Source organism: Diuraphis noxia, unplaced genomic scaffold (assembly GCF_037042655.1).
Source record: "Diuraphis noxia isolate RWA-SAM2 unplaced genomic scaffold, SU_Dnox_SAM2 contig0005, whole genome shotgun sequence".
NCBI lineage: Eukaryota > Metazoa > Arthropoda > Insecta > Hemiptera > Aphididae > Diuraphis > Diuraphis noxia.
In genome coordinates this window covers 27,921,793-27,944,836 of record NW_028301715.1, presented here as the reverse complement: position 1 = coordinate 27,944,836, position 23,044 = coordinate 27,921,793, and the positions used below count along the sequence as shown (strand labels likewise).

General features: G+C 26.9%; 3 protein-coding genes across 6 annotated transcripts; 2 read left to right on the top strand and 1 right to left on the bottom strand.

Moving 5' to 3' along the window:
- Positions 1 to 377: 377 nt before the first annotated feature.
- MED15 (mediator complex subunit 15) lies at positions 378 to 8,263 on the top strand. Of its 3 annotated transcripts, none has more exons than XM_015508837.2 (13): positions 378 to 509; positions 618 to 809; positions 880 to 967; positions 3,093 to 3,150; positions 3,225 to 3,284; positions 3,346 to 3,692; positions 4,273 to 4,430; positions 5,124 to 5,200; positions 6,169 to 6,345; positions 6,451 to 6,572; positions 6,650 to 6,813; positions 6,882 to 6,984; positions 7,072 to 8,263. In XM_015508837.2, the coding sequence occupies exons 2-13, from the start codon at positions 751 to 753 to the stop codon at positions 7,393 to 7,395; spliced, it is 1,737 nt and encodes a 578-aa protein (XP_015364323.2). In that variant the 5' UTR covers positions 378 to 509; positions 618 to 750; the 3' UTR covers positions 7,396 to 8,263. The 3 variants fall into 3 exon arrangements, with proteins under 3 accessions (XP_015364323.2, XP_089085387.1, XP_015364322.2); XM_015508836.2 differs by having other exon boundaries at positions 430 to 638; positions 723 to 809; XM_089229261.1 differs by having other exon boundaries at positions 427 to 809; positions 6,882 to 7,009; positions 7,072 to 7,323.
- A 1,734-nt stretch (positions 8,264 to 9,997) lies between these two features.
- Positions 9,998 to 16,193, bottom strand: sud1 (Prolyl 3-hydroxylase sud1). Its single transcript, XM_015508881.2, has 8 exons — positions 15,824 to 16,193; positions 15,458 to 15,763; positions 15,171 to 15,379; positions 14,605 to 14,745; positions 11,383 to 11,579; positions 11,202 to 11,323; positions 10,934 to 11,115; positions 9,998 to 10,862 (listed from the first exon to the last, which is right to left on the bottom strand). Exons 1-8 carry the CDS (start codon positions 15,843 to 15,845, stop codon positions 10,698 to 10,700), a joined length of 1,344 nt encoding a protein of 447 aa, XP_015364367.2. The 5' UTR covers positions 15,846 to 16,193; the 3' UTR covers positions 9,998 to 10,697.
- A 191-nt stretch (positions 16,194 to 16,384) lies between these two features.
- Positions 16,385 to 22,761, top strand: LOC107162109 (RNA-binding protein 48). 2 transcript variants are annotated; one of them, XM_015508843.2, is made up of 7 exons: positions 16,385 to 16,503; positions 19,814 to 19,918; positions 20,233 to 20,423; positions 20,498 to 20,665; positions 20,874 to 20,928; positions 21,005 to 21,130; positions 22,493 to 22,761. In XM_015508843.2, exons 1-7 carry the CDS (start codon positions 16,483 to 16,485, stop codon positions 22,607 to 22,609), a joined length of 783 nt encoding a protein of 260 aa, XP_015364329.2. In that variant the 5' UTR covers positions 16,385 to 16,482; the 3' UTR covers positions 22,610 to 22,761. The 2 variants fall into 2 exon arrangements, with proteins under 2 accessions (XP_015364329.2, XP_015364331.2); XM_015508845.2 differs by lacking the exon at positions 16,385 to 16,503 and having other exon boundaries at positions 19,613 to 19,918.
- Positions 22,762 to 23,044: the final 283 nt, after the last annotated feature.

The window sequence follows — 23,044 nt, the reverse complement described above, 5'->3', positions numbered from 1 at the left end:
GAAATCTGGTTGTAAGGTGACACACAATTGGGTTGAATGACCTAACACATTTGTCTTCACAACTATTCTATTGCCGAGATACGATATGGCATCTCTATATTACTCTATGATTTACAGTCATCAGTCGTGGACAATTATTATAATATGCATAGACCTTTTAAGGTTCAGTAATACATAATTGTTCTATGGTAAATTACCATACCGTACTACCATTGGTAATACTTGCCATCGGATCTATGGCATTTGTAGGATCGTTTTCTTCGAGCGCAAACACAGTACAAAAAATTGCTAGAAGATGGCACTGTCGTTATCAACCGCGGACCATGGATCGGAAACGTTCTAGACCGGGAAAATGTTTATAAAAAAAACGATAAATCTGATAAGCCTTAAAAATTGTTTACCGACGTCATGACGTATCATTAAAATCGTTTAGTTCATAGAATACAGATTAGATTGGTTTAGTTCTTCTTCTGTTCTCTGTTGTGATGTTCATTATATTTTACTGACTAGTGAGTTGTGACTTTAAAAAATTTTGGGTCTAGTTTTGCAATTGGCATGTCACCAATTAGTGTTGATAGTATATTATTGTTGCTATTAAAATTAATTTCTTTTATTAGCGTTCAATTGGCTTGAAAACGGTAAGCGGTTTACATAGATTTATGTGTCGACAATTTAACAGTTTTCTTACCATTGTCTTATTTCCAACCATAATTCAATATTAGTTACATTTGAAATACTACAACAGCCGCCATGAGCGACGACGATATTTGGCGTACTTCGAGTTTTCGCCACAATGTGGTCAATAAAATGTATGTGCATAACTGTGGATGATTGTAAGCTTGTAATATCAATCAAATTATTATGTATTTATATTTCTAGTGATGAAGCTATTGCTCAATCAGGAATGCCCACATCAAAGAACAGTTTAGAAATGGAGAATCATGTGTTCATGAAAGCCAAAAGCAAAGTAAGTACCTTCCTAATGTATTTTCTAATTCAATCATAGCCAATTTTAGGTACCTACATAAACAATGTAATGTTCAACAATGCAATTATATTAACGATTTTTTTTTAATAGTTGAATAACAAAGTTAAAGTGCTTTGAATATTTTTATATTTTTGATAATAGTTTGGGATATATTTTATTACGTTTTACATTAGAAATTAATGATTTTGTACACTGAAAAAAAAACTCATGTATCTGTTTTTCATGGTTTAAAAATTTTTATATAACTAATAAAAATGATATAAACTGCTTATTGTACCATAAATCTGAAATCACATAATACCTTCTGGATATGATTACATGATATTAAAAAATATTGCCAATTTAATTATTAAAACACCGTACAAATTAATTTTAACTTATAATATATGGTTGTGTATTTACTTAAATTATAGTAAAATATATGTAAATCACATATGAATAGTAAAATCAACAATATTATTTTTCTTTTATTATGGATACAGAGTAGTAAAACATATTTTCTGAAAAAATATTGGCTAACACTATTAGAATCAATAACATTTCCACAATATATGTTTATTATATTTAAAATACCTACTTAATGTGTTAAGGAATAGTTTTTCCTTTTTACAAATTGAAAAAGGACATTTTAATATCATGTTTATGATTTTATTTCTAGTAGGTAATCTCAATCAAATTAAAATACAATATAACACTTAGTACATAATAATGTCTAGTAATATTTATTACCTATTTAAAATAATATATATTTTATTATTTTCATATTTAAATGGTGTAAGTATGTAATTATTTTTTATCAGTTTATAATGCTCAACTTGATAATAATATGTTACAAATTTACCGTAGAGTAAATAAGTTTAGGTATGTCACTTTTACTGTAACTTTCAAAATTCCACAAATCCCTTTTATTTAAGGGTAAAATATTTTATATTCTGAAAACCCCCAATTTCAAATATTTTCTTTTATTTAATATTTACAATATGTACTTAATTTTATACCATAAGTAAATGAAATAATACATATACTTTTTTTTCACTTGAGTGACATAAGCCGGGGACTATCCAATGATAGAACCCAAAATTATTTAAATACCCAGCTTTAAAAATCTCAATTCTAGTATAATATTTTCAAATGACTGTGTTATATACAGAATACATTTAAATCATTGATCTTATTTATTATAGTTAACTCTTTCATGGTACCTACAATTACAAAACTCAGATATAATTTGCTTAATAACCGTATTGTTTATCAAAATTAATGTAGTCAGAGTACCATGTGATCATTGTCATATTAATAATAGAAGAATATAATAACTTCATTTATTTTTTATTTCATTATTATTATATTTCTTATTAATGTTTGGCATTAAATGTTATAAATTAGTTAGTCTTAGTATTTTGTAGTTTTGTTATATCTTCATGCGCAATTAATAAGCTGTTATTTTATGATTGTTAAAATATAATATTTTAAATAGTAGGTTCTGGCATTAATTTAATTATGAAAAAATAATATGGTTCAAGTGTAGATTATTATCTCAATTATTTTTTTATATTATCATATTATATTATTCTAATGATTTTGTGCGTCCACGTGTTCATCAATAACTGATAATAAATTGAAGTATATTTTACTATTTCATTTTTATTTTCTAAACATTTATGAAATCTCATTATATACTCTTAGACTAGGTATTATTTAATAATTTCAACATTATCTATACTTATTAAGTTCTAAAACTATATAAAATAAAAAAAAGTTATTTATTTGTATGATAGATATTAGTATAATTGTTGTATATACATATTTACATACATAATTTATAGTGTATAATGTGTTTTTGGTCTCACTCAATGACTATAAAAAATATTAGATAGACATTTTAATTGTTATTCGGTCTTTTATTTCTTATTATTATCATAGTAATTAATCTTAATTCTTGCCATACATTCTTTAAAAAGTAATGTAATTTTTTTCAATACTATTCCATTTAATAGAAAATATTAAAAATGAACTATTGCTAATAGTTTGTGTTTAGGTTTTAAAATAAACATGTTCTTTTTTAATTTCTTAAAATAAATTGTATGAATTTTTTATGTTATAGGATGAATACTTAAGCTTTGTTGCACGTTTATTATTACATGTAGGTGGAAGAGATATGAGTAAGTATTATAACATTATGTTACTATTATTTAAAATTAATAATCATTATTTACAATTATGATTTATTTTATAGGAGGTGGTAACCAAATGATGAATATGAACCAAAACCCTGGCCCTGTAAATGCAACAACATGTATGAAGTTAAAATTAAATACAATCAAATAACTATTGTAAACATTTTACATTAATTTCAGTGTTGCAAACATTAAACAATCGACCACAAACCCAAAATAAATTACCTGGACAAATGACAATGGGACCCAGTCCAATGAATCAAGGTCCACCATTGAGACCTGGTGGACCTATGGGTCAAGGACCAATGATGCAAAATCCTAATACAGGTCCTATGGGCAATCAGATGGGTCAACAAGGGCCTCCTATGCCTATGTCTTCAGTCATGGGTGGTCCACCAATGCAGGGTATGCCTGTTCAAATGCCTGTACAAGGGATGCCTGTACAAGGTATGCCAGTACAGGGTATGCCTGGGGTTGTTCCGGGTAATATGCCATCAAATACTATGGGTCGAATGCAACCAAGAAAAGTAATACTGTATAATAATTTAAACATACCATCATGTATTATGATTTGTTAAAATACTAAAAATATATCTAATTTCTATTAAAAAGTTCTAACACTGCGCTCGATAATAGTGTTTAAAACCGATCATTTTCCAACTTTCCTCCCCTCCCCCATCATTTTATCATTTAATTTGTTAGTATATTTAAATTGTGTAATAGATAGATTTACTTGAGAAATTGAACATATTTTATTTTGATTTTAAGTAACATCTAGAGAATATTTGATAAAACAAAAGTCTATGATCTAACTTATTAAGTCAACACATCAAACTCCCAAATACTGAGCTTATTTTTCTATTTTTAAGATCGAGTACTTTTAGACTGTAGTTAATTAATATTTCTAGTGTTATTGAAAGATTGCTTGAAAGATTTAATTTTTCTTATAATTAAAAAAAAAAATAAAAATATGATTCATAATTTACTAATGTTGTAATTACAACCTATTAATTTTTATACGCCAATCTAAACGAGTGACTTATTTATAACATCATTAATACTATATATATTGATGACTGATATTAATATTTATTGTATTTCAACTAGATGCCTGTTGGTCCAGAAAATGTGATGATGATTCCTAATCAACCTGTAGTTGGAGGTTATCCAGCAGGACCACCAAGGTCTGTAGCGAGTAATCAATTTCTTAGCCACAATAGTCCTTCGTCACCTCAACAATCTCCTGTTAATGTTCTTCCATCTAGGTAAATATTTACATTTTAATAAAATGTATTGTTCTTAAATGGCTAACACTAATTGTCATGGAGGGCTATAGTCCTAATGTAGTAGTGATATGACATAAATCTGAATTTCAGGGAACAGAATCCAAATTACAGACTTTTAAATTTTAGTGTTTTATATGCCAATTTCTACGTTTTAAATCAGGAAATTAAATTTTTTGATAACATTTTAAAGTCTTTGAATACAGAGCAAAATTCTTATTTAAAAAATTGTGCTTAATAATTGTTTGCATGTAAGATATTTACTAAGATATTTATTTGTTAATTAAAAATGTATTTGTGTAAGTAGTATTTTAAATATAAATTATTATAAGCTGGTAAGATAATGATGATATGAGTTACCCTTTTGATACTCTGAAATGGAAGTGGGTGTATAACACATTTAATCATAAATTTGATACAATTGAAAGAAGTTAGTGGCTAATACAAACAATTTTGAACTCTCGATACCAGATCCTTATATCCTATTCTACAGCATAGTGGGTTACAGGTTACTACTATGTCACAAAAACATTATTATTTTGAAATTGATTTGAATATACTGGCAATAATCATTTTATTTTACAATATTATAAAGTGTTGAGTAATCAGTTATATAACTTATATATTTATTATTATATAAAATGAGTTTATTAATGTTAATTTGTATGATTTTAGTAATCAAATGATCGGTTCACCAAGTGGTCCTCAATTAACTCCTGGTGGCCAAATGAGTGGACCTATTAGATCAATTGGTATGTCTATTTAAATTAAAGCCGTTAAATTTATTAATTTATTTGAACAAGGTACAAGTTACTTTTATTTTAAGTATCTATTAGATGACATTAACTAAGTGCAAATCCATTATAATTCTAAAATTGGACTACAATATAAATTAAATATTAAAAACAAGTACATATTTTATGATCACATTGCTCAGTACAGTAATATAATTTATAGAAAGTAGCTTCTCTTAATAATCATGTTTGAAAAAATCTAAATAAATGTGTGTATTATAAATTTTTCAAATTAAATTAAAGTAAGCATTATTGTTTTTTGATAATTATAATTTACTTTTAATAATCATCTCTATCAGTCTAGCGGCACCAATCACCTAATTTAACTATGAATAACACCATAGTAGATTTTTATATGGGGGGGGGGGGGGGGGCAAGAGGTCTACTGTTGGATACTGCAGGGCTCAGACTGTGGATCCAGAATTGCCAAATTTTTCTAGATTTTTGATTACAGAATGATAAGTATTTTTAAATAACATGCAAAAAAATTTTAAAAAATTGTTCTTCTTTGTTTATCCGTTATATCTAATTTTGTCCTAATTTTAACTTAAAAATCTATCAAAAAAAACAGTGTTTATGTATTTGGAGCCAAGAAATAAAGAACCATAGTTTATAATATAAGTCTATAACCTAACCTAACCAAACTTTGGTGTTTTCTCAATCACTCTATCTTGTCCCTTGTGAACTGTCGGCAAGCATACTCCCTATACAATAATTTATATATCTATGGATGCAACCGTAAATCAAAACAAATTTTAACAAAAGTCGAAATGAATTAATAAAATATAACTTATACTTTTTGACATGATAAATTTTAAATATTCATGTTAAAAATGTTCAATAATGATTTACATAACTTTGATATATATACAACATATATGTATATATGTGCTATTTATTACCCTTTGTGTGAATTAATTTTTTAGGTAACGTGCCATCACCAGGTAGTTCAGTTCCATCTTTAAACACTCCTATGAACCCATCATCTAATGCTGGTCCAAGTCCTCTGGCTCAGGAAGACATAGCATATAGAGAAAAAGTTAGGCAACTAAGCAAATACATTGAACCTTTACGAAAAATGATTGCACATATGGGGAATGAAGGTAAAATAATAATTTTATCACTATCTACATATTAACTGCTATTATTAATTTAAATCTATTATTATGATAACAATACATTTTTATCATAATAATGAATAATTGTAGATGTTGAGAAATTAAGCAAGATGAAAAAGCTTCTAGAAATACTGTCAACCCCCACCCAACGGATGCCTCTGGAAACTTTGTTGAAATGTGAAATTGCTTTAGAAAGATTAGATTTAAGCAGAGTAATTACCTTTTGTTTATTTCAAACAGTTTTCCAATGTTTCTTTGTTAAAATAATTAAAGTTATCATTAACTTTAGGCAGAAGGTGGAAGTGTGCCACCCCCACAATCATCTACTATGAGAGAGGTGCATCCGTTAATTGAAGTCATTGGGTCAATGATACAATCTCCAAACTTTAATCATACACTCCACAGAACATTTGCTCCTTGTATAGAATTTATGGTGGGCCAAAGACGACCTTTGTAAGTTGTATTCCTTAATTTTAATAATGTTATTGATAGCTTAATTAATTATTAATTGCATTTTAAAGGTCACCACCACCATATGCAGGAAATGAAAATTCTAACGAAGTTCAAAGCATCATACCTAAAGCATTAGAAGGTGAAATCGCTAGACTCGATCAACGTTTTAAGGTTAAAATAAACATTTTAGTACAATGTAACAAATTTTCATGGTATCAAAATATGACATATATTTTCTCACCTAACATTTGATTTTAGGTGTCTTTAGATCCTGTTCGTCCTAGCGGAGTTTCTTGTATCCGCCTGTTGTGTTGGTTGGATGACAAAAATCTGCCTTGTGTGCCCCCAATTAACATAATTGTTTATGAGAATTATCCCCCTGCAAATCCTGCTTGTATAATTTCGTCCAACGACTATGGTGGTACATCATTCCTTATGTGTGTTAAAGATGTGTTTGAATCAAGGATGATGTTGATGCCAGTCCGTTTTACAGTGTCTCATATACTTGACTCGTGGGAAATGAGTGTTAGGCAAGCAGTAGCTCTTCTACTCGATAGCAAAGATTCAATTGCCAATAATTGAACTTAGTAAACCTCATATTTCCTGAACTCAAAATTATACTCATTTTATTTTGTTGTTATTATTGTAATTACTTTTATTTGTATAACCAGCAACCATTAATATTATGTATATTTAATTATTAGTCATTTTTTTTTTAAATCGATGTATAGAAAATAAAGTACAAATATGGGTAAAAAAAATAATAAATTTATGATCAAAAAACTGTTTTAACATAATTATTAGTAAAGTGTTAAAATTCAACACATTTTTTGTAAAACCAATCTGCAGGTGATGTAAACTTCAAATGTATTATTTTTTTTTTTTATTGGAATAAAAGGCTTCAACATCACAGATCATTAGCCTACTAAAAGTAATTTTATGTGGAGACATTTCTCCCATATTTTTTTATATTTTAAATTTCTATCTTTTAGTCTCTTTTACTTTTGTGGTTATAACCACAATAATTAAGGGTAAAACAAGAAAAATTATATTATTTCAGCAATATTTCGGTTACTAAGTTATATCAATATTGTTTTGTATTGTAACTTTTGTTGTTAATATAAGCTATTTCATCATTGTTTTGCCCATATTTGGATCTCTTTCAGTACCGGATCTAGGGGGGGGGGGCGATCCAAGGCCCATGCCCCGGGCGGTTATCATAAAGGGGCGCAAATTTCAAATTTAAAACTCATCATTTTTATGATTTGGTGACTTAGGGGCGCTAATATTATGTTGTGCCCCGGGTTGCATAATTTGTAGATCCGGTACTGATCTCTTTTATTATATATTTATTTATTTATTTTTCAAAAATATGTATTTTTAAATTGTTGATTTATAGTAAGGAGTAAATAATTGTTTCAAAATAAAATATATGAATTTTGATACTTAATTTACCAATCATAATGACTTTTTCTTTTCCATAAAAGTGTTCATGATAATCTCTAATTTTTTATTTCAATTCAATTTTTTTTATTTAAAGACTGCATAACCAAAATGTAAACCTAGGACATAAATGTGAAAAACTCATATAATTAAAATAAATTGATTATAATCATTCATACCATTATTGTCATTCTTTAAAATTGTCTATCTCTGAGATCTGGGAAGCAATGAATGTGAAAGCCCAATGTTAATTGGATCACAAATTTAGTTAACACTAATTTGATAGGCTCACAGCAAGATAAGCTGTCTTTGAAATATGTATTGGTTTAAGCACTTCAATTTATACTTTATATTTAAGCTGAAAGATGTTAATTTTTATTGAGGCAGTTCACTTAATACTGAGTAATGTATAGTGGTGGTTCTTTTCACAAAAGTTTCAACAACGGCTGCAAATATTTTGGTCAATTATCATTAATTATACATTCACACCTTATGGTTAGGTTTTTGGTTCAAAACTGATTGTTCGAGACCAAGGAATATTGCGATGACTTGGTGAAATGCGTCTGTATAGCAAGATTTTCAAGAAGAAAAATAAGATTTGTGTAATCTTATCGATCATGGTTAAAATATACCACCTTGTTATCGACAAAGAATAGTTACATAACATAGAGTAAACTATATACTGACTCGTATCAAAATCTAAGTTGTGATACGAGTTGTTAATAATCACTTGTATACTGTTAGTGTAACTTGAACGCTTAAAATTGTTCTGATATGTATCGATACACTCCAAATCTTCCCCAAAATTCATATATATAAATGAATTTGCGATTCGAATAACCAACGCTTATTGATGCAGGAGCCCTTTAATTGATTATTTTGTTAAATACTAAACTACAAAAGAATCTTTAAAATACTTAATAAGTGTCCACTTATGGGTACCACTTGTTTTAATCTAATTTGTTTTTTTGCTTCTTGATATTCCTTTGCTTTCAGACACCCATGTAGTGTGTAACCTCCCTATTTGAATAGTTTTTACTTTTTTTGGTTTTAATTTGTTCGTCTGCAAGCAACCACATTCTCCAACTAATTTTTTTTCAATAATTGAACTCTAGTTGTTCTTTTAATATCAATATTTAATACTTTGGAGCATTGTTTTATGTTTTATACACAAATTTAAGTTTAACCTTAACTACAGTTGATTATTTTGTATAAATTGCTCAAATATTGACCACCAGGTGAGCCCTGAACATATGATACCTAATTAGTAATTAAAATAATATTTTGTATCTTTTTAACTAGTTATTTATACTTTTTTTAGAGTAAATATGTTTTTTTGCTAGGTACAGATATTTAGATTTTCAAATGCAAATTGACAAGAAAAAATTATACCTACATTACTATTACATAATATATATATATATATGAGTTATAAATTTACTTAGAAGTGGAAAATATCTAGTTTACTGTTATTTTTTGAGTATCTGAAGTATGAATTTTATCAAAGCTCTTCAAAATCAAAAAAATATACACAATTTCTTTAGTTAGAATTTTATAAAAATGTCTTTTTACGCATATCCTTGATTTAAAATCTTATATTATATATTTTTTACAGTTATTTATAATTTGTATTAATACACAACTGCATACCTGTAATTAATAACTATAGTATAAAATATAAAATTATGCATAAAAGTATGTATATTAAATAAAAATAAATAGCAAAATACAAAAAAAATAATTAAAGTCTTGTATCTCATTTATATTACAGTCACTTTTAAAATAAATATTACACTTTTGAAAAATATATTATTCCTTTTTAACAAACATTGCATACACTATGCATGTCTTAAATTTAATGATATTATATTATTTACAAAATGTAATTTTCTTATGATCTAGAAGGCTTAAGTAAGGTTATAAAAAATCAGTATTCCATTTCGACTACAATAACATACAAATTGAAAATAATTGGGAATATGATAATATTATTACATTTTTTTTTTATTATTAAATAATATTAACAAGTAGTCTGACCTTGGTTCCTTATTATCTTATAGACACAAGACATATCTTAGACACTCATTATTTAGGGTTAATGATATATAATAAATTTTCTATTGTAAATGAATATAAATAATAATAAAATAATATTAATTAATTAAGTGAAAGTAATAAAATATCAAACAACGATATTAATTTCAACATTTAATATCCAAAATTAACTTATTTTTTTGAATAATAATTATTTATAAATTATGAACACTTAATTGATAAAAATAATAAAAATTATTCATTAATTAATGATTTAATCACAAACATAAAAAAAAAACATCTTATAAAGCATATTGCAATAGGAAAATAATTGTTTAATAAATGTGGTTAGGTCAACATTAAAAAACAAAATAAAACAAAAATTAATCTATCTCTGAGTCTTTGTTCTATAGTACTATTTTACATTCAAAATCTTTTTTAATCACATAATTAGCAACAACTACAGTCCACGCATGACCATCAACTATTTTACAATACTTAACATATGAATCCATATTTGAATCTCGATTTACCATAAAAATAGTATTGTGCTGAGGCTTACATGCAAATTTCTAAAAAAAAATTTAATTAATTATAAAAATTTAATCTTAGTATAAAATAGTATATGTATAATAGTATTTACCGGTGTTAATGTATTTTTGATTTCAAATACATAATGTAGATCATCTTTATTGGCATCAGACATTGTACCAAAACATTGACTAAAAAATAAATAGACACTTAATACATTAAAACCGTCTAGTCCATCGTTTCCACCTGATACCATATAGTGTCCACCATGCCATCTTTGCACTTCAATATTTACTGGAATTAAAAAATTTCACCATTAATAATAAAAACAAAAATAGTGTAAATTGATATTTAACAATAACTTTCAATATTTAACTTACCAGCAAGAAATTCCAGACCTGTGCAGTCTTTAAAAAATTGAAACATGCGTTGAGTTTTTAACAAATTAACAACAGATAAAACTGAGCCTGGCAAATCTTTTAAATCTACATATTTGTAATGCCTAAAATAATAATAAATATGTATAAATGTCTAAATAAATAACACAGACTAAACATCTACCTTTTGTTTAAAGGTCCTCTGATTTTCCAATTCATGCCATTGGAAAATATTTCATTGGATAAATAGTCTACCATCTTACGTGTGAAGAATCCCTCGCACATTATGAAACCATCTTTTTTGAATGTTTCTTTAATAGCTTCTCTAAATAATGGTTTTTCAAATATTGATTCGATGCATTTTTTGGTAACTTTATCACACTGAAACACAAATTGTTATTAGTAAATACTAAAATCAGACGAACTTTGGCAGTCAAAGCAATAAACAGTGTGCAGCCATTCTGTAATGTGTTGCATAATATCTTATCAATTAACTTTTAAAAGGACACCATACCCCATATGTGTTGTCTTTATATTACCGACATATAACACAGAACATTTTACATGCTGAATAATTAATTTACAAGGTAAAGTTTAATTTTAAAGAAAATTGACTTATTACCAAATTTAGAAGTTAGAATACTGTCTAATTGATGTCGTAAATTCTTTTAATATACTTATTTAATTTTAAAGCGAGTTATGGGCAGTAACGGATTGGAATAAAATTCGGCCCGGAAAACCTATACCTAAACCGGCCCTTTATGAAACAAAATATACTCAAATTTAGTTACACAAATATATTTATATATTTATAACCAATTAATACATTAATTCTTTAATAAATGTTTTAGAGGTACTAGCTATAATAGTAGCTACTTTATTGATTATGTTATCTGTGTCTATATTATAAAGTACTTATTTTTTGACGTACATTAACATAAACGCCTATTTTAGATTTCGATAGTCTGTTTTTAATACATTTTAATATCTAAAATGTTCACTCACATGCTACCTACGCAAAACGCAAATGGTATGAATCAATATTTATAGTGTATTTAAATAATTTATAAAATATATATGTACCTGAGTTGATGGCAGTGTTAAAAGATATTTGTACGCCAATCCTAAATTACTATAAGTCCATGCTACACATGGTTTAAATTTATAACCAGGGCTCGTAAGTTCATGCATCCGCATGTTTTTTCTGCTACACAGGAAAACATGCTAACTGAGATACAAATCCGTTTCATAACAGTAGTAACAATAATATAAAGTTTAATAGTGCATGTTTTTGCATGTTTTGGGTGTTAAGGTATATTTGGCATATAGTCGATTTTTTAGAGTTGTTAGCGCATATTATTTCATAAAAAAATTTTTTAGACAAATATTTGAAAAGTTTCTTGTTTCTTATTTATTTCACCGTTTACAAAATGATAGTATTTCTATTTATTACCAACCTATTATTCTCCTGTGACTACCTAGAATAGTCGAAGAAATCCAAGACACATTTACAAAATTAGAAGGACATCACGGAATTGAAATTAAAAAAAAACTAAAATATGTTTTCGACAAAAATATCGGGTACAACATAATTTGTAAAATGTCAAAAGTTTTGAGTGGCGTAGAAGACAATATTGCAAATTTAGATCTACCTGATGATATGACTGCAAACGATTTATTGTACTTCAAATATGTACCACTTACTTCAGCAGATGTAGAAAGATCTTTTTCTATGCTCAAAAACTTATTGATAGGCAATCGCCGATCTTATAAGTTGGAAAACATAAAAAAAATGCTAATAATACAGTGTAATTTCTTAAGTAAATATAATTTTTATAAATATTATACAAATATATCTCAAAATGAAATACCTAATATTAAATTCCAAATTTTTTAATTGTAGGTGCAGAATAATGGTGTACAAAAATTAGATAACAAAGACATATTATCATGAACTTCACAAGTACCTATTCATTTTTTTTTATTTTATTAATTAAATGTAAAAAATTAAAATTAATAAAACGCTTTTAAAATTAATGGATATATTCTTATTATTTTAAAATTTGCTCATGGTTTTTTACATAATGCATATTTTCAGTTCATTATTTAATAATTTTAGGGCATATAAATGCATATTTTCGAACTTTTAAGTGCATATTTTGCTAATTTTTAGAGCATGAATGCATGCTTATTTATGCATTTTTCAGTGCATGAACTTACGAGCACTGTTTATAATTATTATATTAAAATCTGTTATTAAAAAAAAAAAAGTACGACCCAGTAGCCTGTCCCGTCGGCCCAATCAGGCACCTGGTCATGGGTATTATAAAAGGTACAAACAATTGACTATATTTGTCAAGATGGAAACACATGCAGATATGGTGTCCACTTAAATAAACATCAAAATCATGCCCATGATTAATACAAGTACAGATACTTTTATAACTTATAATTAACAAGAACACAATTCAGATATCAAATACAACGAACAATTCAATGAAGAAAATTCTATAATACTTTCATATTATCTCCCATTAAATATAAACTCTCCCAAGTTGGAAGGTTTCTACCCGGGATGGAAAACGTTTTTAATTTTTTCGTTTTTGTTTATTGATTTAAAAAATGTCATTTTTGTTTAACGTTTTTAAACTTTTTTGTTTATTACGTTTTAGATTAACGTTATTTTTCAATATCGTTTTTGATTAACGTTTTTAAAAACGTTATTTTCTTATTGTTTCCAAATAACGTTTTTGATAATCTTTTTTTTATATAATATATTCTTATAACTTATAACTGAGTTATAACTTTCAAGTTATAATTGAAACGCGCAATATAGAAATGCACTTAAAAGTTAAAAATTCAAATTAATTATACTTAATATTTAAATTTTAAATCAAAATTATAATTTATATACATTTAAGAAAATTAAAATTTCTGATTTAAAATTAAAATATTTTTAAATTTTAAAAGTGCATTGGTAAAGATTAAAAACCAAAAAGTAATGACTTAAGTCTTAAAGACTATAATGAAACACTATTTCAGGTTTCTAGAGTAAATAATAAAATAAATCCAGAACTCAAAAATAATTAAATAATTAAATAATGTATAATACTACAATTTAATTTCGTTTTACGTTTTTGTTTTGTTTCGTTTTATTAATTGTTTTCATTATTTGTTTTGTTTTGTTTTCGTTTTATTAATTGTTTTCGTTTTTCATTTTTTTCGGTTAATAACGTTTTTTAAAAACGTTTTCCATCCCTGGTTTCTACCCAATTAGGCCTCCACTCTGATATTTTTCTTTAAGTCTCAAATATAAATGTTTAAGTTAAAAAATTTCAGGAAACTTAATAAATAAGAAACTAAATAAATAATTATTAATATTATACATCAAATCTTATATAAATACCCTAAGGAAAGAAACTGAATGTGGTGTAAACATTGGAGAATGAAACTTGACTGGCTGATTACACATTTCCCAAGAGAGTTCATCACAGTGGAACCAACCATTAATGGAAATACGAGCAAAGGTAGATACATTTTCGGCCACCTATAGCATAAAACAAAAGTTAGATTGTTATAGTAGTTAAGAATATGTCAACCTGATCAGCACACTATTTCTTTCCTTTCCCTGGCCCACACACAACAGACAAAAATACGATTACTTAAGCAGAATTATTTTATTTTTATTTTTTGTAATCTTAGACTAAAATTATCCATTACATAAATTAATATCTTAGTAAATATGACAAATTGATTTGTCTAAATATCGTCTAAATCTATTTAAATATACAATTTTTTTATTTTATTTTAGGTTATAAAATTATAAAATATAAAACCAATATGTCAATCCTCAAAATTCATAAAAAAAAAAAAACGATATTAGGTGAAAACACTTTCAGTACAATAGAACGGAGAGGAAACAAATATTGTACTGACATTCTCTTGATTGAAATTAAAATCTTAATGACGCACCTGGTGATATGTATATTTTTCAACTGGGAAAAAAATCATGGAATTGAATTCTGGATTAATATTTTCTACGATTTCTGTGGCACAATTCTGATCGTCAACCGAATAAATATCTAATGTGCCACCCCATTCAGGAAGCCAATCATAATTTAAATAGTAAATGAATGCTACAGACCTATCGTCAACACGATCATCATGACAAAGTAAGTAATCTAAATATACAGACAATACAATTAGAAATTTACATACTATTCTCAATTCTGTATTAAAATTAAAAATAAATAACCTACCTCCATGGTCATATTTAGAACAAGATGCACTAATTGTATTATTAAACGTTTTTCCTAAGTAAGCAGCTATATTTTGCTTTATTATTTTTAGCAAAACTAAAAACTGTTCCACTTCCTTAGGTTTTTTAAGTTTTGTAGAGCGAATGAAATCCGGCGATTGAGAAAACGAATATAGATCACATGATTTTTTTTTAAATGTCATTGTTAGTAATGCCTCACGTAATTTAAATGCTTCAGCATTTGATATCATATTCCTACAATCCAATTTAAACACATCGAAAGGTGTATTTAGTTTTGTAACTGCATCTAAAAAATTCCAAATTTCATATTAATAACAAGTAAGTATTAATGTAAATTTGTACAAACCGTTAAATCTAGTGTCAGCCATATTTACTACAGTTTTGTTGCTTACAGTTACAGGACAATTGATAAAATATTTCAGTTTAATGTACTGCCTAGATATCTTAGTCCTGTGATCATAACGTCATCTTATGATTCTGACGAATGGCGATTGATATTTTGATAATTGATAATAAATAGACACAGACTCACTCGCAGGGACTAGTCACCGAAGTCGCAAATAATTTAACGTGATTTGGCGCTACATATCAATTTCCTAACTGTTTAACTGTTTGGTCACTGTAAATAGAGAATTTTGATGGAACAATAAGGAATGGAAATCCAAACAAGTCATGTTTGAAAATAGTAAAATACTAAATACTGAATGTTTTAAAATTTTAAGGTTATAGTCATTTGTATTTTGTTTATCTACTAAAACTACCAGTGTTTCCCGCGATAATGGCGCATGACGCATGTGGTTATTGTGGTATTGGCTTTGACTCTTTGTCGCTGATGATATTTAATACCTCCGACCCTAATGAGTCAATCAGCAGACAAATTAGGCAAATAATAATTTACTAATCATAAACAAAGTAACAACAACAACGTCAACAGCCAAACCTCCAACTAAGTACAAACATTTCGTTTCGTATTTTCGTAATTACATTTTATCCAGCACGGGCTGCATGGCTAATGAGATATATTTGGTAATTAAATTATTTATATTACGAATGGAAAATTATTATTTTATTTTATTTTAATAGTATGACACCACTGAAGTATTAACACTATTAACACGATATCTTTAGCCACGGCTAATACCATAAGAGCAAAATTTCAATACAAAAAACTAAGGGTGCTTATGCTATGCATTTTGTCATTTTAGTTTTTTTTTTTTTTGAAAGAAGTTTTTGATACATAAGCACGATCATTATTTGAGAGTGCTAACTTTAAAATTGGGGGTGCTAATACCCCCTAAGCCCCCCCCCCCTATTTGCGCCTATGGCTAATACAATTAAGGTCTATTTAAACCAGAGACGGAAAATTGTTCTACCGTAACGTGCCAATGTTTTACCTGCGTACCATAAGGAGAAATATTATTGTCATATAATATTTATTTTTAAAAATAAAATATAATATTTCAACTATATTGTTATGATAATAACTAATGGCAAAGAACAAACTGCTAATGGGTAATTTAATTTTTCGCGAGCTGCGAATTTGCCATCCCTGAACTAAACCCTTAACTATCATATTATCATAAATTATAAACCGTACCGTCCGTACCTCCAATCGTGACTATCAATGTGGTATCAGTTTTTCTTTTATTTCCAGTAATATTATGGAAGTTTTATTTTGTTTTTTTAGGGACTATAATCAAACCAAGATCTATATGTATGTTTAAGATATATTGATAAATATATCTTTATTCTTTAGAGCTGAATTTGAATCTAAGACCGTGCTTGCATTATAATGATATTACATCTTAATTCTTAGTATCTCACATGATATTGTTCTGTGATATTGCAGAACTTTAATATTACCTATCGGCAATCGGCTATCATAGAAATAGATTAAATAGAATATTATGGAAGCGACACTCGCGACTCGCACTCGCCCCTCCACTTTAATTGTTTTTATTTCGTGGCGGACTGATTGGTGTTGTAAGCTTGACGGTAAGGCATGATGTTAGGAACGCTTTTATCGCTGAAACGGACCGGCGACCGCTCGAGACCAGCCCGTCAAAGTTTAAAAGAAAAGGTCACTGCATACTACCTTAGAATAAATAACCATATATAATAAATAACTATATAATAATGTTATAATAACTATCTACCTATATTATTGTATGATGCTTCCATACATATTATATAAACGTATTTATATTATATTTATAAATGTGTATTTTGAACATCCCTGTGAACAATTCCCTCATGAATATTTGTTAAATTTATTTATAAGATTTAGAATTCATACTTCGTTAACCAGAACCAATCGAAATTTGCAAATTCCTCACACAAAAAAAAACAGAAAATTGCAAATTTAATGAAATTTATAAATATTGTTATGTTTTTATGTTTTTATTTGATAATGTATTTAGTAATTTTGTATAAGAACATGATATGTAAATAAAATAATGTAAAAAGTACTGTTATTAACTGGTTATACTATTATGTTAAAATGTGTTGTTATATTATTTCATTATCTAGTTTGTATATTTAGTATTTAAGTAAATTGTAATTCTCTACCTTCAACCATAGAACATTAATGTTCTATAAGTTTTAACACAGGCTTGTCTTATACCTTTATAGAAGGTAGATAATTAATATTTAATTGTATACCGGGTGATTCTTTTATCATTGAACACTCATTATTTCAAAAATTATTAATGTTTTTGAAAATATTATTTTACATAGTTTCAAGTTGTTAGAAAACCTACGTTTTTATTGAAAAATTATATTTTTTATCCTTGTATTTTTTAAAGTTTTTTACTTTTTCGAATGACAACATAATGTTTTAATTTCATATTCCAAAGCAGAATATTTTTCTAAGTATATTGATTCATAAAAATCGAATTTAGGACGAGTAGTTTATGAGTTATAAGTATTTAAAGTTTATCAAGCAGAGTAGTGGACATTTTGCGGGGTAACCCCGTTACACTCCACTCTGCCAATCAAAACTTTAAATACTTATAAAGTTATAACTCATAAACTACTCGTCCTAAATTCGATTTTTATGAATCAAAATACTTAGAAAAATATTTTGCTTTGGAATATGAAATTAAAACACTATGTTGTCATTCGAAAAAGTAAAAAACTTAAAAATTACAAGGATAAAAATATTTTAAAATACATTTTTTTAATAAAAACGTTGGTTTTTGAACAACTTGAAACTATGTAAGAAAATATTTTCAAAAACAAAAGTAATTTTTGAAATAATGAGTGTTCAACATAGGCGTGCGCAGGATTTTGTGCCGGGTCCCAGGTGCGCATACATTTTTAACCGGTCCTATTTATTAAACAATAAGCAGCCCACTTATTCCTTAATATAACCCCCTCCCCCCCACCGAATTTGCTGCACTGGTTGCCGGTTGGATGGTCAACGCGCATTGTCATTGTTGTCTGTTGTTGTGTCTGTGTTTGTAATCTAGTGTACGTCGAATTTCTCCAATATTACCCATCTATTTTTAGACTTGTATTGATAAAATAATATTATTATATATTATTAACACTGAACATATTTTATATTCTAAAATTATTAACTCAATAATATGTTTAAAATTATTCGTTCTATATAATATCATTCCATACATTTTTTTACCAGTCCTATAAATAAATTGTCAGATGCAACGAAAGCAGCATTCGCTGCACCCGTGCGCACGCGGTACGCCTATGGCGTTCAATGACAAAAAAATCACCCGGTATATTAAATAAGTACTATTATAGCTAGGTATACTAATAAATTAATATCTGAAAAAAAAACTGCTTACAATATTATTGAACAAAAATCTTTAAAAAATATACTATCAGTGATCCGTCCTATATACTCGTATCGTACATCATTAAAAAAAAATTGACTTAATATTATAATTTATATTTTATAAAATATGTATAATACTCTTGTCGCACAATGATCAACAATAATGACTTGTCTTACAAGTTACAATAAATTATCAACAGGAATGATGTTGTAAGCTTGGCGGTAAGATAAGAAGTTAGGAACAACTTCAAGGTCATGAAATATTCTAGACTCATTATCATATTTGGCCGCCGCCCGTCCGAGAGTGTCGCTTCCAGTGTCTATACCTAATATTCTATGATAGTATTATCGGTATCTTTACAAAATGTGTACCTACATTTTATTTTTGCTTGCTTAAACCAAAATTCGTACTTTTAATTTTATACTCTTATATGTGGACTTAGTTGTAATGATACGTATTGTCCATTTATTTGTTTAAAATATGGAATTTTATTTACAACATAATTAATTAATTTCATTTCTACAATGTCTAAACAGAATTTAGAAGTTCCAATTTTAAAGTCATATCCTCATCACAACATGTTAAGTTACTGCGAAAATAGACCAAAATATAGACAAGGTCGAAAACTTACAGCAATTAAGGTACAAACATTGATGTCAGACCGAAAACAATGTATCCTTGATTAATTGGTCAATATTTATAGATTATTCTTAAGAAGTGATGTGTTCCAATTTTGTTTATGTATAAATTATTGCAGTAGGTTTTAATACAAATATTTCTATTTTACCTATTATATTAAAATAAATAACATAAATTTAAAATGATTCAGAGCTTTTCTGAATGTTATGAAAAACATAACGGTACAGTATAGGTCATTGCATATACTATTTGTAAAAAATTAACATTTAAATAGGTAAATAATTTCCTTAAACTTGAATTTGACTATAATAATAAGGTTTACACGGTGAATGATGAGTCGCAACATTTGTTGATCAGAGGTGTGCCATCTGTCAATTTACATGATGAAGTGGAAAAGTTATGCAAGCGTTATGGTAATGTATTAAGTATTCGACAAGTTCAATTTGAAGACCAAGAAGAATTTACTCATAGTTTTCATGTGATATTTATCCAGATACAATCTGCCAGGTCAATTAAAATTGGAGTTAAATTTCATCATTTATTATATATTTATATTAAATTTTAACCTGTTAATATTTTAGATTTGCAAAAAAACAAATAGACACAAAAAATTTCTTTGGTGGTATTTTACATGTTTGTTATGCACCTGAACTTGAGTCCATTGAGCAAACTAGATCAAAACTACAAATGAGAATAATAGAAGTCAAAAAACATATTAATAAAATTGGTTTAAATCATGCCTTTAAGAAGTAATACTTAATTTTTATTTGATTCCAACCAATTAAAATATAATTTCAAAATTTTTTTAATAAGCTTATACTTATAACATATTCTACTAAATTCTATATGAAATATGTATTTGAATGGAACTCATTCAAATAAAATGTGCATGTATCTAATTGCAGTAACAAAATACTTAATCTATTTGTATAAAAATTATATTTTATATTTTTTCAGAGAATCATCTGCTTTATTACAACATGATATTTCTAGCTCATCTCACGATTCAATGGTATTTAATTATTATTTTTAGTAGTATACTAGTAAATTTATATAATAGTTTGAACTTTTTGTTTTCTTATTTTTAGTTGCAAAGCTATAATTCTAATCCTCAAAAACAAAATCGTTGGCTCGAAGGAGGTCTTAAGTGTTCGTATATCATACCAAAACCTGAACCTTTATTCACTAAAAAAGAAACAATAAAAAATAAATCCGTGAGTAAATAAATTATGTACTATAATTTAAATGAACCACTACATTCAGTACCACTCATATTATTCTTGTAGTTCAATGCAAATATAATTTGAATATCTGTTCTTGGTTACTAACAGTTGTGGTACCAGCACATGTTTTAGGTTCTGAGTGTAACAATGAATATATTTTTTTTACAATTATGTGTTTTTTTTCTGTTTCCCACCAACATTTGAGTTACAAAAAATGCTCTGATTTCCAATATCATCATCTTTTCTGGTACTCTATTCAAAATAAAAACAATATTGTATAGCCTACTTGTGTGCATGGCACGTCTTTGTTTGAAAACACTGGTCTTGTGTATCGAATTGATATGGAAAACGTTTGACAATATATCTGATCATGTAGTCCAAAAACTGGTGGTTGCCCGTTACTGTTCTTATTATGAATAGAGAGTGGTTGCTGCATTCAAAGCCAACATTTAATATTACTAGTTGTTTTTGAAAACGCTGGGGAAAAATATATAATGTTTTAAGCAAAATACTATTTATTTATTTTTGGTGTTATTCATTAATGCAGCAGTTCTCAACCTTTTTATGTATGCGTACCACCTACACAGCTTGAACATTTTCGTGTACCACTTAATCAAATAATGCTTTTGTTGCTCACCAAAAATGTAAACAATATTTTTCATGTTTGTAATATTATTTCCTCAGGAACTGCAAAATTATGATTTTTTAAGCGCTTAATGCACAATTAATGGAAAACTAAGTATTTAAAATTATTTATATAAAGTAAAGCAAGTAATAATTTATACGAATAATGATCAATTCCAGTTTTTTTCATGAAGTAAGATTTTCTTAACGTACCAAACATAACTTTCCGCGCATCATTAGTGGTATGACACTTGAAATGTTCATCAATTATATTTTATATTAGCATTTTTCAATTAGATATTCATAAACAATTTTCATGAGATATTTTCAATTTTTATTGAATTTTTTTTAGTTATTAAATTTAATTATTAATGCAAGTATTATTTATCAAAGGACACAAAGTTTCTGCTCAGAAATCAGAATTATTTTTTGTATGCAATAATTTATCATTGTTTCAACTATAAAATATCCATTTCAACGACATATTCAACAACTACTGACTTGTTCACCTTTTTAATAAAGAACAAGAAGATTAATGTTAATACTCACATAATTTATTTGTATATAGTAAGACTAAAAAAAGTTGTTTTGGGTTAGTCCTTGAATAATTAAATATGTCATATTTTTAATTATAGTATTTTACTTATCATGGAAACTTAATGTCATCCAACCACATTAGTTTTTATATGATTAATTAAAACTATTCATATTTGTATTATTGTATTTCAGAATATCAAAGATTTAACACCATTAGATTCAAATAATTTGAAGTTTGTTCCTAGACAACTGCGTGTACCACATCCAGAATCAAAAATTAAAAAACCTAATCGTATTATATTCCATTGACATAATAACTATAGATACATTTTAGGATTAAGTATTCACTATGTAAATTATATAATCTCTATTTTACTATTTTCTTTTAAAATTATATATCATTGAATGATCAAATGTATATACAATTTAACAAAAAATAAAACATTAATTCAAAACTTTTAGTTGTGATGTATTATGATGAAAATTAAAATAAATCTTTTTGTATTGGAACACAACTTTTTCCATAGGTAGATTCGTAGATTGATCCAATTGTGTATCTTTAACAGCTTTTATTATTCTTATACAGTACAATCAGTACATTCAATGCAATCATAGTATGTTTTTATAGTGCCTACTCTAACTAGAACCACTACCAATCTTGTAAGTTGGTTTCCTACAAAAAGATTTTTAAAGAAATTTAATTTTAATAATTTTGAACAAAGGAGTTTGCTATCAACTAAACAA